Source organism: Dendrobates tinctorius, unplaced genomic scaffold (genome assembly GCF_039654945.1).
Source record: "Dendrobates tinctorius isolate UK_male_01 unplaced genomic scaffold, ASM3965494v1 ptg000159l, whole genome shotgun sequence".
NCBI lineage: Eukaryota > Metazoa > Chordata > Amphibia > Anura > Dendrobatidae > Dendrobates > Dendrobates tinctorius.
Genome location: NW_027361826.1, coordinates 19,464,421 through 19,480,808, shown reverse-complemented (window position 1 = coordinate 19,480,808; position 16,388 = coordinate 19,464,421). Strand labels below are relative to the sequence as shown.

Genomic DNA, 16,388 nt, shown 5'->3' with positions numbered 1-16,388 from the left:
GTAGTGACATTTTGGAATGCAGACTTTGATGGAATGGTCTGCGGGTGTCATGTTACCTTTGGAGAGCCCCTGATGTGCCTAAACTGTGGAAACCATCCACAAGTGACCCCATTTTGGAAGCTAGACACCCCAAGGAACTTATCTAGATGTGTGGTGAGCACTTTGAACTCCCAAGTGCTTCACAGAAGTTTATAACGTAGAATCATACATATAAAAATTCATTTTTTCCACAAAAAATATTTTTTATTTTCACGCCTAGGCGTTATAAACTTCTGTCAAGCACTTGGGGGTTCAAAGTGCTCATCACACATCTAGATAAGTTCCTTGGGGGCTCTAGTTTCCAAAATGATGTCACTTGTAGGGGCTTTCCACTGTGTTTGCACATCAGGTGCTTTCCAAACGCGACATGGTGTCCGATCTCAATTCCATCCAAAAAAGTCAATTGGCGCTGCTTCCTTTCTGAGCTCTGCCATGCGCCCAAATAGTTGTTTACCCCTACATATGGGATATCAGCGTACTCAGGACAAATTGCACAATAACTTTTGGGTTCCTTCCTGTTACCCTTGGGAAAATAAAAATTGGGGGTGAAAAGATCATTTTTCTGGAAAAAATATTTTTAATTGTACCGCTGTACGTTATAAACTTCTGTGAAGCCCTTGGGGGTTCAAAGTTCTCACCACATATCTAGATAAATTACTTGGGGGGTCTAGTTTCCAAAATAGGGTCACTTGTGGGGGGTTTCCACTGTTTAGGCACATCAGGGGCTCTCCAAACGTGACATGGCGTCCGATCTGAATTTGAGACAATTTTGCAGTGAAAAAGTCAAACGGCGCTCCTTCCCTTCTGAGCTCTGCCATGCGCCGAAACAGTGGTTCCCCCCACATATCATGTATCAGCGTACTCGGGACAAATTGCACAATAACTTTTGCAGTCCAATTTCTCCTGTTACCCTTGGTAAAATAAAAAAATTGGACCTGAAGTATTTTTTTTGTGAAAAAAAAGTTAAATGTTCATTTTTTTTTTTAAAACATTCAAAAAATTCCTGTGAAGCACCTGAAGGGTTAATAAACTTCTTGAATGTGGTTTTGAGCACCTTTAGGGGTGCAGTTTTTAGAATGGTGTCACTTTTGGGTATTTTCTATCATATAGACCCTTCAAAGTGACTTCAGATGTGATGTGGTCCATAAAAATAAAATGATGTTGTAAAAATGAGAAATCGATGGTCAACTTTTAACCCTTATAACTTCCTAACAGAAAAAAATTTTGGTTCCCAAATTGTGCTGATGTAAAGTAAACATGTGGGAAATGTTATTTAATAAGTTTTTTGTGTGCCATATCTCTGTGATTTAAGGGCATAAAAATTCAAATTTGGAAAATTGCAAAATTTTCGCCAAATTTCCGTTTTTTTTTTTTATAAATAAACGCAAGTTATATCAATGAAGTTTTACCACTAACATGAAGTACAATATGTCACGAGAAAAACAATGTCAGAATCACCGGGATCCATGGAAGTGTTCCAGAGTTATTACCTCATAAAGGGACAGTGGTCAGAATTGTAAAAATTGCCCTGGTCATGAACGTGCAAACCATCCTTGGGAGTAAAGGGGTTAAAGGGGCTGTCCAAGGAATAAAATTATCGCCTGTACACAGGATGGGTGATAACTTACTTGATCAGTGGGGGTCCGGCTGCTGGGACTCACAATGATCATCAGAATGGGGATTTTGCTTTTAATCTAAGGGCCCCGTCACACATAGCGATGTCGCTAGCGAGATCGCTGCTGAGTCACAAGTTTTGTGACACAACAGCGATCTCACCAGCGAGATCGCTGTGTGTGACAGCGATCAGCGACCGCCCCCCTGCCGGTATCGCTGTAGGAAACCGCTGGACATTTCTTTTGTCGCTGGTCTCCCGCTGGCCAGCATGCATCGCTGCGTGTGACAGGCGGGAGACCAGCGATCTGCTGGTAACTAACGTACACATCGGGTACTCAAGGGATGCACGTCCCTTGGATACCCGATGTGTACGTTAGTTACCAGCTCCCTGCATCAGCGCGCTGGTAACTAACGAACACAGCGACGACGCCCGCTCGGCATCGCTGTGCTGATCGCTGGTGAAGCTGTCTGTGTGACAGCTTCCCAGCGATCCTGACACGTTGATATCGTGGTCGGGATCGCTGGTGAGTCGCTATGTGTGACTCCAGCGTAAGATAGGACTCTTTTATCCCCATTATAAAGTGGTGCGGCAGGTTAGACGCTCCATTCTTCCCCAGTGGGGCTGCTAATCACTGCCTCTAGTCTTATTCCGGCCGCCCCATAGAGAATGAATGGAGCAGCGGTTGGGCATTTGATTTGCTGCCCCATTCTGTAGCAAGGATAAAAGTGTCCCCTTAGGAATAAAAACTCCCTGTTCTGCTGATCGGTGTGAGTCCCAGTGGTCGGTAACTTATCACCTATAACTTTATTTTAGTGGATAACCCCTTAAACCTCCCCCTATACATAAGACAGCTATCTCTTCCGATTCCCCCATTAATAGTGCGGTATGGCTTGAGAAAAGTGCGCCTGTGTTCTTATTAGAGACAGGCCCCCAGACTTATCTGGTAATGGCTTTTCTCACCAATAAATAAAAGGATTAGCCATTGTAAATTCGACTGCCGGATCCCTCCAACCGTGGGTTCAGCTCATTCCACGGTATGGGGGGCTTTTATGCTCCTATTAATTCCCCTGGAAACTGACACTGCATGATATAAATGTGTGAAGATCCTTGCTTCATCTGTCACCTAATTTGAGACTCGCATGATGTAGGGGCAGAGACCCTTATTACACCCATGTGTCACTTACTGGGATACTTGCTGTAGTTTTGATACTTTGCTGTTGATAAACCAGTGATTGTATCATTAGAGAACGAGTAGACCTGCTGCCACGTTGACCTCCGTATTAAATTGGTGCATTCACCCTCTACAGTTTCATGAAGTCCATCGCTGGGTGGCTGTCGTGAGACATTTTATTTCACAGTGCTTAAATATATAAAATAAATTAGATAATCTATGTCTGTGGCTAAGTAGATGAATAAATGTCTAATACCATGCCACTTCTTATTCCTGCAGGTTCTATGGAGCCGAAATAATATGTGGATTACAGTTCCTTCACTCCAAGGGCATTATTTATAGGTATGGGCGACCAATTTTTCTTTATCGCCTTATTGGGGGACGCAGAATACCATGGGGTGTATGCTGCTGCTGCTAGGAGGCTGACACTATGCAAAAACAAGAAAATAAGCTCCTCCCCGGCAGTATACACCCACCGACAGGCACCAAGTACCTCAGTTTGTGCTTAGTGTCTGTAGGAGGCGGACCGGGATCTCCCCAGATCCGCAGTTATTAATCCAATTTTTCCTTTCAGGGTTTAGTTTGAACTTTTTAATCCTTTCTTCTTTTGTCTTTTAGGTTTTTTTTTTCCGTTGGGAAACAGGGTATACTTATCACCCTGATTTCCTATATCATGCGGCTGAGCGAGCAGTGTGGTGTCACCCACATCGCAACTCTCAGTACCGCAGGCAGGACTTTTCCCTATCACCTTCCGGTGATAAGGGTTGTGGACAGGTGGCTGGTCCTTGCCGAATCCCCCTCCTCACCCCTCTCTCGGGACAGGGCTGAGAGGAAGACGGCGATCGCAGGTGGTTCAAGCCGTCTTCTGCAGGATGCGGGTACAGAGGACTCCCTTCCCCCCAGCGGCCTGCCATTTCCCCGTGGGCCCCTGTGGTCATCCTCTTCAGGGACGTCAGGTAAGTGCCTGTACGTTCCCTCCGGCCCCGCATAGTCTTCAATGCATGGGAGAAGTTGGACCTTGGGATTACATGTCCACAGTTTTTGAATCTCCCGCCCTTTCTGCCTGCCGCGCGCTCACACAGCTGTTTGCGTCCCTTCCCTCCCCCTTTTCTAGTCAGGGAGACTCTGGGGATTCCTTCACTCACCGCAGCAGCGTCGCAAGCAGGGGACCGCTGTCATATTGCTTCCTGAGCGCGGTATGTCGGGGTAGGCATGGGGCTGCGGCGCCGTCACTTTTACTTTCACTTTCCCCTCAGCGAGGGGAATTTCTCTGCTCCCTCCTCCCTTCCTGAGCGCGCTCTTTTCAGCGCGCCTTTTCTAGCCCATCACAGGGCTTCTTTCTCTTTGAGATGCCAGCCTCCCCTTTCTGCCATGCCCTCTCCGTCGCCGTTACCCAATCACGGCGCAGCCGCTAAGCTCCGCCCCCTTATTCCAGCACAAGGATTTCCTGGGTTTTCACTACCTTCCTGCGCTGCTTGGGGGACACTTCGGCGTTTCTTCTGCTGCTCGCACAGAATCTCGGTAGGCTCGGCTCTGGGACAGGGATTAGCTCTCCTCGGCAGTCATTCCCTAATTTCTGCGGCCATTCAGTGCAGTTCACTTATGCCCAACCCTTCAGGGGATCTCTGCTTCAGGCCCACCGCTAACTATTACGCCTGTGCGCGCTGTAAAAAGAAGTGGGCGTCGGGTCAGTCGTCCCCATTCTGCCCCCCCTGCAGTCCTTCCATTATGTCAGCATCTCAGGAACGCACAGAGTCCCGGGCGGAGGGCGCTCTTCCCTCCTCTCTCCCCCCGGAGTGGGCCGTTACAATGTCACAGTCTGTTTCTGACTTGACAAAAGTATCACAGTCGCTGGTCCAGGTCTTAGAACGATTACCTCAGCTATCCTCAGCCACCTCTGCACCGACCACCTCTCGGGGTGAGTCATCCGCACCTGACCGCGACCTTCAGAGAGACAGACAGGAAAGGACTTCTAGGAAGCGGGCTCTGTCTACTTTGTCTTCGAGCTCGCAGGGCCCTTCCGCTCCCAGGCCTCCGTCTCCTTCCTCGGATGACAGCCTTCAGTCAGGCGATGATTCTCATTCGGAAGCTAGCTCAGAGGGGAACAGCGTTTCTAAAACGCGGGACATGGTCGATAGTCTTATTGCAGCTATCTTCCAAACACTAAAACTTAAACAGGATGAGGCTCCAACTTAGGAAAGCTCGGTTCTCCTTAGACGAGCCAGACCTCCGTCCCGAACCTTTCCCAATCACAACGATTTCGATACTACCTTATCCAAACACTGGGAGCGCCCTGAGCAACGTTTCTCAGGCCGCAAGTATTTGGACGTTCTGTACCCCTTTGACGCAGATCTGCTCTCAAAGTGGTCCAAGGCTCCAGAGGTAGATCCTCCAGTATCCCAGATAGCCTCTAAAACGGTGCTCTCTCTGCCAGACGGGGCATCGCTCAAAGATCCTACTGACAGGCAGATTGAATCTTTGGCTAGGTCTATCTTTGAGGCATCTGGCGCCTCTCTCTGCCCTATTTTCGCATCCGCCTGGGTGGCGAAGGTCATTTCCGCTTGGGCAAAAATTCTTCGCAGAGGCATCTTAGCTTCAGCTCCTCGAGACGAATTGGCAGATCTTGCAGATCAGATTAACCAGGCGGGTAAATACCTTTTGGCCGCCTCCTTGGACGCGGCCGGCTGCGTAGCAAGAGCTAACAGCAACATAGTAGCTGTACGCCGAGTCCTTTGGCTAAAGTCATGGAATGCGGACACTACTTCAAAAAAGTCGCTTACCAATCTGCCATTCCATGGCTCTAGGCTCTTTGGAGCAAAGCTGGATCAGATAATTTCCGATGCCACTGGAGGTAAAAGTACTTCGCTTCCCCAGTCTCGACCAAAACGTCCCTTCAACAAAAGGGGGTTTCGACCATTCAGGCCCTTTCGTCCCTTCTCTGCCACGGAGAGAGCCACTCAACAGGATCGGCCGCCTGCCACCAGGGAGCGGGATCAGAGGAAACCTTCCTACAAACCCGCTCCTCGCTGGAGATCTAGAGGACAATATTCCAGATCTGCAGGAGCCAATTCCGGCAGATTTTCGTCTAAGTGACGGGTCACCCCCACCTGGAATTTCTTCCAGGGTGGGCGGCAGACTTTCCTTTTTCGCAGATGCTTGGCTGTCCGTTGTAGACGATGCTTGGGTCAGAGAACTCGTCGCATCCGGTTACAAAATTGAATTTGCTTCACTCCCGAACAGACGGTTTTTCCGGTCTTGGCCTCCGCGTCAGCGGGCCCAGGTTCCGGGTTTTCTGCAGGCCATTTCCTCCCTTCTTTCCGCCGGAGTCATTGTTCCCGTTCCCTCAGACGAACGTTTTTCCGGGTTCTACTCCAATCTCTTTGTAGTCCCGAAGAAAGACGGCTCTCTTCGTCCTATTCTGGACCTCAAATTGCTCAATCGCCACGTGAAGATTCTTCATTTCAGGATGGAGTCTCTTCGGTCGGTGATTGCTTCCATGGAGCCCGGGGAATTTCTCTGCTCGGTGGACATTCGGGATGCCTATCTGCACATTCCAATATGTGTGCAACATCAGAAGTATCTTCGATTTGCATTTCAGGGAGACCACTTTCAGTTCACAGCTCTCCCTTTCGGCCTAGCTTCAGCGCCCCGGGTTTTCACGAAGGTGATGGCGACCGTCATGGCCATCCTTCGCTCCAGAGGGATCCTCATCATCCCTTATCTAGACGATCTTTTGATCAAGGGTTCGTCTCGCCAGGACTGTCTCCGGAGCCTCCAGATAACCCTGGACACTCTCAGCCGCCTAGGTTGGCTGGTCAACAAGGAGAAGTCCATTCTGATCCCCACCCAGCGTCTGACCTTTCTGGGTATGGAAATCGACACGGAGCTAGCCCGTGTTTTTCTTCCAAAGGAAAAATTTTCAACTCTGTCCAAGGGCATCAGAACTCTCAAGAGGCCTGCTCCCATTCCCATTCGGTTCTGCATGAAGGTCCTGGGGAAGATGGTGGCCTCCATGGAAGCAGTGCCCTTTGCGCAGTTTCACCTTCGCCCCCTTCAGCTGTTTCTGCTTTCAGCCTGGGACAAGACCACGAGGTCCTTGGACTGTCCTATTCGGCTTCCTCTCAGAGTGAGGCAGTCTCTCACTTGGTGGCTACGGCCAGCGCCAGTTCTCCAAGGGAGGTCCTTCCTTCCGCCTCAGTGGCGAATCATTACCACCGATGCGAGCCTTCTGGGATGGGGAGCCGTGTTCCATCAGAAAGCGGCCCAAGGCCGCTGGAAGCCACAGGAGTCTCTCCTTCCAATCAATCTTTTGGAGATCAGGGCAATTTTCCTGACCCTTCTTCACTGGCAGCCCCTCCTCTCCGGCAAGCCGGTCCGTATTCAGTCGGACAACGCCACGGCCGTGGCGTACATAAACCATCAGGGGGGCACGCGCAGCAAACAAGTAATGTCAGAAGTGGCCAAGATACTACGCTGGGCAGAACGTTACGTTCCGACAATCTCCGCCGTCCATATTCCAGGGGTGGAAAATTGGGCAGCCGACTTTCTGAGTCGCCAGGGCCTAGCGTCCGGCGAATGGTCCCTGCACCCCGCGGTTTTCTCTCAGATATGCGACCGTTGGGGCACCCCGGATGTCGATCTCATGGCATCTCGGATGAACCACAAGGTGCCGCAGTTCGTAGCCAGGTCCAGGGACCCTCTAGCCGTCGCATGCGACGCACTGGTGACTCCGTGGTCCCAGTTTCAACTTCCGTATCTGTTCCCGCCTCTGGCATTGATCCCTCGGGTGGTCAAAAAGATAAAATCGGAAGGCGTACCAGTGATTCTAGTCGCTCCAGATTGGCCAAGACGGCCTTGGTACGCGGAACTGGTCAACATGCTCGCGGACGTTCCCTGGAGGCTTCCGGACCGTCCAGACCTTCTCTCGCAAGGCCCCCTTTACCACGAGAATTCTCAGTCTCTGAATTTGACGGCATGGCCATTGAGACCGCAATTCTGAAGGAATCAGGTTTGTCCAGTCAGGTTATTCAAACTATGATCAGAGCCAGGAAACCAGCCTCTTCCCGCATTTATTATAGGTACTGGAAGGCTTTTTTCCGTTGGTGCGATGATAAAAGAGTCTTCCCGATGTCTTTTTCTATCCCGTCTATCCTGGGGTTTCTTCAGGCTGGGTTAGACGCGGGTCTGTCCCTCAGTACGCTCAAGGGCCAGGTTTCCGCTCTCTCTATCCTCTTCCAAAGAGAGCTAGCTTCTCTACCACAGGTCAAGACCTTTCTACAAGGGGTTTCCCACGTGACTCCTCCTCATCGTTCGCCAATAGACCCGTGGGATCTCAACCTCGTCCTTAGCGCGCTCCAGAAGGCGCCGTTCGAGCCTCTCCAAGACATTCCTTTGTCCCTTCTCTCTTGGAAGGTCACCTTTTTGATCGCCATTTCATCCATCAGAAGAGTTTCTGAATTGGCGGCCTTGTCATGTCGTTCTCCTTACCCCATTCTCCATCAGGACAAAGCCGTCCTCAGGCCCGTTCCTTCTTTTCTTCCAAAGGTAGTTTCCGCTTTCCATATCAATGAGGATATCGTCCTTCCTTCTTTTTGTCCGGCTCCATCTCATCCTCTTGAGAAGTCTCTCCACAAACTGGACGTAGTTAGAGCCCTGCGTGTCTATCTTGCCAGGACCTCTTCCTTTCATCTGTCCGATTCCTTGCTGATCATTTCTGAAGGTCGCCAGAAGGGCCTTCCGGCTTCCAAATCCACGATCGCTCGCTGGATTCGTTCTACCATTCTGGAAGCGTATCGTCTTCAGGAAAAGTGGCCCCCTCCGGGAGTAAGAGCTCATTCCACCCGGGCTGTGGCGGCTTCGTGGGCTGCTCGTCACCAGGCCTCGGCCATGCAAATTTGCAAGGCTGCAACCTGGTCATCTTTGCACACCTTCACGAGGTTCTACAGGGTTCATACCCAGGCTTCGTCTGATGCTGTGGTTGGTAGGAAGGTTCTGCAGGCGGCGGTGGCTCACCGGCCGACCTGAGCCTTTCGGTTGCTTTCGTTCCTTTTTGCTGTTCCCACCCTTGGGACTGCTTTGGGATGTCCCATGGTATTCTGTGTCCCCCAATAAGGCGATAAAGAAAGATGGATTTTTGGTTCTTACCGTAAAATCTCTTTCTTGGAGCCTTCATTGGGGGACACAGCACCCTCCCTGTTTAAGTTGTACCGTGTTGGGTCATAGAGTCCTTTGTTGGGTTGGTACATATGTTCGAGTTTTTCTCGTTGCTTCTCCTACTGCTTTTTCACCAACTGAGGTGCTTGGTGCCTGTCGGTGGGTGTATACTGCCGGGGAGGAGCTAATTTTCTTGTTTTTGCATAGTGTCAGCCTCCTAGCAGCAGCAGCATACACCCCATGGTATTCTGTGTCCCCCAATGAAGGCTCCAAGAAAGAGATTTTACGGTAAGAACCAAAAATCCATCTTTTTTTCTCATAGGCAGAAATCAAAAACAGACGCCTGAATGTGCCTTAAAGTGAATTTGTCAGTAGACTGAACCCTCGTAAGCCGTCTATATGGGCATGTAGGTCATAGGGAGCTGAATAAAATACCTTGATATCTGCAATCCAATGTCTTATTCCTAAGAAATCCATGTTTTTCTGATATGTAAATGAGCTGTTCCAGGTTATGGGTCAGACATATATCTCCGAGAATCTTCCCCCAGAGCTCAATTTACATGAAAGGGGAATTACCAGTGTGATGTATGATGTCCGCTCTCTGCTCTCCTGATGTCACTGCAGAGCTGTGTGTGGTTATACCTGACACATCTGCAGGATCCTCTCAGCTTCCATCTTACAGTCAGACAGGGTTGTAATACAGCAGAGCTGTGAGAGCTGCGGCAAATGTGTTTGTGAGGAGACAAAGTTCAGTTGTACTGTTCTGTTGTAGTTACATGTCTGACACTGGTAATGGCCCCTTTCATTTTTAATAATCTTTGGAGGCTGATTCAGAGCGAGATCTATGTCCAGCCCATAGATCTTAACAGCTCATTTACATAAGAAAAATGTGGATTTCTCTGGAATAAGACATTGGATTGCAGATCTTAGAGGAAAGCTGTTAACTAATTCTGGGGCACCATGAATTGGTGTCTGCCTGCCTTATAGCAGCCGTGTATGCTTTGAAAGGTCATCCGGGGACTATACAAATTTATAGACTAGTCCAAGGGGCCGGATACCAACGTCATCACCCTGCTGCGATCCCTATATTTGATAGGCTTGTGTTAATAAGGAGACACCTGTCAGTTATGGGGAGCAGGGCAGGCAAAAGCCATCAAAGACTTACCTTGGACAAGTCGTCTGATTAATGCTGCCTGTGTTTAGGGCAGCATGAATTACTTGATATAGTTTTTTTTTTTTAATATGTTATAACGTCACAAAACAGTTTTGACTGTAATTATTGCTGGGGGGATGCAGGCATCTTTGAAGTCTAAACGCTAAGGCTTTGTTCACATTACACTAAAGCCTTATATCAGGCAGGTTTCCCAATGTATACCTCCGATATTACAAAAGGGTTTCCATAATGGGTAAAAATAAAAGTATAATGCATGGTATGCAGGATTTAGTGTTTTTTGCAAGATGTATTTGTACAGTCAGCTACACTTTTCTAAAAAGTGATGTATTGGCCCAGCAGATGGCAAGGGGGACACTTTTGGCATCTCATGGGTGATTAAACCCCTATGGATGTTTTCTTTTTCTTTCCCGTATATGAAATGTAATGTGAACAGAGTGTAAGTGACACAGCAGTTGGTTGGCTGCAGCAGTGGTTCCTAATGTGTAAAACCGCCTCATTTCCTACCATTATCAATATTCATTTTAGGATCCCTGCAACATTTATTTGCTTATTTTTTTTAATAAATAGGGATCTGAAGTTGGACAACGTAATGCTGGACAGGGATGGTCACATCAAGATTGCAGATTTTGGAATGTGCAAAGAAAATGTGTTTGGTGATAATAAAGCCAGCACGTTCTGCGGGACCCCAGATTACATCGCTCCAGAGGTGAGATCGCTGACGGTGATTGTTGTACTCAGTGTATACAGTATGATGAACACTCTCACCTCCAGCGTTGTAACCCTACAGATTCTGCAGGGGCACAAGTACACGTTTTCTGTAGACTGGTGGTCATTTGGCGTCCTGCTGTACGAGATGTTGATAGGACAGTCGCCCTTCCATGGCGATGATGAAGATGAGCTGTTTGAGTCAATTCGAGTAGACACTCCACACTATCCACGCTGGATCACCAAAGAATCCAAAGACCTCCTAGAAAAGGTAAAGATGTCTCTCATTACTTCCAGCTACATTGGGGGACATCATCTGTTTAGCCCCCAGCCATGTAATTGCTCATTGTGGCTTGTTTTTCTGCCTAAGCTGTTTGATAGAGACCCCACAAGAAGACTTGGCGTGACCGGGAACATCAAACTACATCCATTCTTCAAGACCATCAACTGGACTGCTTTAGAAAAAAAAGAAGTGGAACCGCCTTTCAAGCCTAAAGTGGTAAGTGCTTCAGTTCTTTCAGGGTCCCTACACCTTTATATGTCGGGGGTCTTATATAAATAATATGTTCTGATGTAGCAAAAATGTTCCACCACTAATGTCACCATAGACACCTATCATCTATCAGACTCTGCCCTCCAGTGGGGTCTGGTTGTTGCCTTCAGATATTAATGGCAGATTTGTGCCGTATTCAGATTGTTATTTTCTACACATTCCTAATGCTATTAACAGGTATATATTTATTCCAGAATTTACACCATTTTTTTCTTATTAATAATTCTGTTTATAACTCTCTCCCTGTAAACCATGCACAGCTGTCTTTCCAAATCTTACAAATCTTTAAATAATTTTAAGGCACATTTTATGCCAAAGACTGGCGCTCACAGTTTGTGTATGTAGTTAATGAAGGGTTGTCTGTGCATTGAGTTATTGCATGTTTTTTTTTTTATTGCACACTTCTCTCTCCGACCTCCAAAGCCGAGCACTGGAAGAGGCGAACAGAATTTGCAAAGGTGTAATCTAGTTGTAGGACTCTCCACCATGTCTCAGGCATGTGATCAGCTGCAGGAGTGAAAATGTACAATTGGAGAACAACTTTACATTCAGCACCGAACTACAAGTGAACTACAAGAGGCTTCAAGTAGGACATTCTGAGACGGAAGTGGCCACTGGGCTTAGAATGTCATAGAGTCATTTGCAGGTTGCAACAGAGATAGAGAGAGAGACTGGAAGAGTTACAGAAAGGCAGAGAAGTGGACATACTTTGGCCATATGCCACACTGATGACCTCTTCATTGTGAACAATGCCCTTTGGAACCGGATGATGAATCCCACACAACTCTAGGCACATGTAAGGGAGGCCAGAGGCTCCCAAGTGTCACATCAGACCATTCAAAACTGTTTACATCAATGGGGTCTGCATGCTAGATGACCTGCAAGGGTACCTGACCCCACTACCAGGCACAGGCGTAATCTTGCATGGGCCAGAGAGGATCTACGCTGGGCGAGGGACCAGTAGGCCTCAGTGCTCTTCACTGATGAAAGTCTGTTCACGCTGAGCAGAATTGATGGCCGCCAACGAAGTTGGAGACGTCAAAGAGAGTGCTATGGCTTAGCCACTGTTGTCACTAGATGAGTCTTTGGTGGTGGTGTTACAGTGTGGGCAGGTGTCTAGTCAATACAGGACGGCCATACACTTTGTCACAAACCCCTATTACTTTAACAACATCATTAATCCAGTCATTGAGAATCTGCACAAAGACAGGCCTAATTCCATCTTAATGGATGACAATGCTCCAGGTCATCAAGGTCATATCATTAGGGAACGGCTGCTGGAGACAGGGGAACCTCAAATGGAGTGGCCTGCACTGTCTCCAGACCTGAATCCCATAGAAAACCTATGGGACCAGCTGAGTCGCCTTGTAGAGGCTTGTAACTCTGTACACCAAAACCTCAATGACCTGAGGGCCACACTTCTAGAAGAGTGGGCTGCCATACCTCAGGAGACCATAACTTTACTTGTGAGGAGCAGGAGACATCGTGGTCAGCTGTAATTGATGCTCAAGGCCACATCACACATTATTGAGACGGTGACATTTTTGGGGATATACCCACCACTGCTGTTGGTTTTTGATTCAATAAATTGTTTGAGATGAGGAAATCCACATTGCTGCTTCTACTTAAATGCCCGACTTTAATAATAAAAAAAAATCACTATAGCATGAACTTCTTATGTTTTCCATAAATTTCACAGGAAAGCCACCCAAATATCCATGTGAGTAGTGTGTGTGTGTGTGTGTATTTATACACTCATTTTCTTTAACAATTTCATTTTTTTCTCCCAGACAATTATTACAATTACACATATTTTATTATACACATATTTGCTTTCTTTGTGTGTATTCAAACAACACAAAAAAAAAAAATTAGACAGAATTTCACACACATCCCAAAAAATGGTCTGGACAAAGTTGTTGGCATCTTTCCAAAATTGTGGGGAAACAACTTTATTTCTTGTATGTGATGCTAGTTCAAACTTGCCTGTGGCAAGTAACAGGTATGGGCAATATGAAAATTACACCTGAAACCAGATAAAAAGGGCAGAAGTTGAAGTCTTTGCATTGTGTGTCTGTGTGTGCCACACCAATCATGGAGTACAGAAAGAGGAGAAGAGAACTGTTTGAGGACTTGAGAACCAAAATTGTTGAAAATATCAACAATCTCAAGTTTACAAGTCCATCTCCAGAAATCTTGATGCTCCTTTGCCCACGGTATGCAACATAATCACGTTTACAACCCATGGCACTTTAGCTAATCTCCCTGGATGTGGACGGCAGTGAAAAATTGATGAAAGGTTGCAACGCAGAATAGATCGGATGGTGGATAAACAGCCCCAATCAAGCTCCAAAGAAATTCAAGTTTCCTGCAGGCTCAGGGTGCATCAGCGTCAGTGCGAACTCTCCATCAACATTTGAATGAAATGCTATGGCATAAAATGCAGGAGGACCCAACTGCTGACACAAAAACATAAAAAGCTAGACAGCAGTTTGCCAAAATGTTCATGAGTAAGGTAAAATCCTTCTGGGAAAGTGTCTTCTGGACAGATGAGACCATGTTACAGCTTTTTGGTAAATTACATCATTGTACTGTTTACCGAAAATGGAATGAGGCCTACAAAGAAAATTACACAGTGCCTACAGTCAACTATGTCTTGGGGTTGTTTTTCTTCCTCTGGCACTGGGTGCCTTAACTGTGTGCAAGACATCATGAAATCTGAAGATTACAAAAGGATATTGGGGTGCATTGTAGTGCCCAGTGTCAGAAAGCTGGGTTTGCACCCTAAGTCATTGTTTTTCCAGCAGGACAATGACCCAAAACATACTTGAAGAAGCCCCCAGAAATGGATGGAAACAAAGCACCGGAGAGTTCTGAAGTGTCACCAATGCGTCCAGATCTAAATCCCATTGAACACCTGTGGCGAGATCTTAAAATTGCTGTTGGGAGAAGGCGCCTTCACATATGAGAGACCTGGAGCAGTTTGCAAAGGAACTGTGGTCCAAAATTCCATTTGAGGGTTGTAATAAGCTTGTGGATGGTTATAGGATGCGATTGATTGCAGTTATGTATTCCAAAGTTGAGGGTGCCATCAGTTTTGTCCAACCCATTTTTGGGGTTTTGTGTGAAATGATATCCAATCTGCATTTTTATTCTCTTTTTTTTGTGTTGTTTCAATGCACACAAAGGAAATAAACATGTGTATAACAAAACATGAGTGATTGCAATAATTTTCTGGGAAAAATACTTCATTTTCTGGAACAATTTCAAGGGTGCAAATCCTTTCTACCACAACTGTTTATATTCATGCAGAAGAGCATTCTGTTTATGTAAGCAGCAGAGATGTGTGTATATATGTAGCAGCGCTGTGTGTGTATGAAGCAGAGATGTGTGTATCTACTGTGTATGTATGTAGCAGAGCTGTGTGTGTATGCAGCAGACCTGTGTGTGTATCTATTGTATACACAGTAGTGTTGTGTTTGTGTGCACTACTGAGCTGTTTATGTAAATAGTGTGAATACTGCAGAGCAGTGTACGTTAAATGCTCATACTATATAGAAACACTAAAAGAAGCTTACTGTAAGCTATGACCTCCCTATCCTACCTTAGAGAACAAACATTAGTGGTATTAACCACGCCACCTCCTTCCACCACCAGGTAATTTTCATCCGTAGTAAATATTGATTTTTCCCCTATTTTCTGATTATCTATACCCGGGGTGTGTGTATTAGTAAGGTGAGTTTTGTAGTTCAAAAAAATATGGTATTTGTCTCGACTGCTCTTCACAGTAGTATTCGGCCTCAGGAAGTTACATTACATGGTGAAAGAACATCCAAAAGTTTTCTCTGGGCGCTGTCTCTTCTAGTTACGCCCTTAGACTTACTAGTACAGTCCGTGTCAGGTGCAGCTTCATAGAGCAGGTAGATGGTGCAATTTTTTTTTTTTTCACCAGACTTGCGCTTTTGTGCAATAAAACATAGGCTCACCTTGTTCCGTGCATAGACTACCGCGCACACGGACAGCACATATAGACCAAAAATACACCTGTCTGAATTAAGCCTTAAAATGTAAATTATGAATTGCCTTTTTTTCGGTGAAACTTTCCTTTATAATTGAAACTTTTTTTTTTCTTTTATCTTTGTATAGAAATCTCCCAATGATCACAGCAACTTTGACCGGGAGTTCCTTAGTGAGAAACCACGACTGTCCTTCAGTGATAAAAATCTCATTGATTCAATGGATCAAGCGGCATTTCACGGATTCTCATTCATCAACCCCAAGATGGACCGAATGCTGGACAAATGACCATAGCTCTTCATTCCTTTTTTTTACCTCTGAACTGTAGTTATAGGTTTTACACTAAAGGGAACAACATCCAGAGTCGCATCAGTGTGAATACCGGTCTGTAGAATAGACCGACCATCGCCGAGCTCCTTTATAATATTATTTTTCCTAATACACAGATCACTCCAGCTCCAAATATGGTTTATTAGAAGCGTAAATATGTCCGTTCATGCCTTCTGGGGACTGTACTTGAATGTAGTTTGTATGTTCAAAAAATATAAATATTGGATATATATATGAATCTTGCTGTATATACTGCTACGGGGGGGGGGGGGGTAAACGTAGTGTAGATGGGCAGAAGGGTTAGGGCAATAAGTGACTTGGATTAAAATATTTTTTACAGTCCACTCCAGCTTTGTTCATAAAAAATAAATGGTTATCCGCCTTACCAGTGTAAGTGGTCATGTTTTACATCATCTTGTTATCAAGTCACAGCTTTGTCATCAACAGGTGATGTATAATGTCCGTCACCCCCAAAATGCATTTTAAATGGCTCATGCAGTGTTGTAGGAAACTTGGCCCTTATAACACCATACTACTAGCACTGTACCTGCTATAGTACCTTGGAAAATAACATTTAAATCATACAGCATGTAAATGAGGAGCCTTTGGTGCACCCTTGGCGTGGCCTAGT

The 16,388-nt window shown here is 46.3% G+C and overlaps 1 protein-coding gene across 7 annotated transcripts in view; it reads left to right on the top strand.

Moving 5' to 3' along the window:
* Positions 1-16,142, top strand: part of PRKCD (protein kinase C delta) — a 95,286-nt gene extending 79,144 nt beyond the window's left edge. For all 7 annotated transcript variants that reach the window (XM_073549617.1, XM_073549616.1, XM_073549615.1 and 4 more), the window contains 5 exons: positions 3,105-3,167; positions 10,720-10,858; positions 10,940-11,128; positions 11,228-11,356; positions 15,557-16,142. In XM_073549617.1, coding sequence (XP_073405718.1) covers positions 3,105-3,167; positions 10,720-10,858; positions 10,940-11,128; positions 11,228-11,356; positions 15,557-15,715 — 679 coding nt within the window. In that variant the 3' untranslated portion in view covers positions 15,716-16,142. The remainder of the gene's footprint in view (positions 1-3,104; positions 3,168-10,719; positions 10,859-10,939; positions 11,129-11,227; positions 11,357-15,556) is intronic.
* The last annotated feature ends 246 nt before the right edge of the window (positions 16,143-16,388 follow it).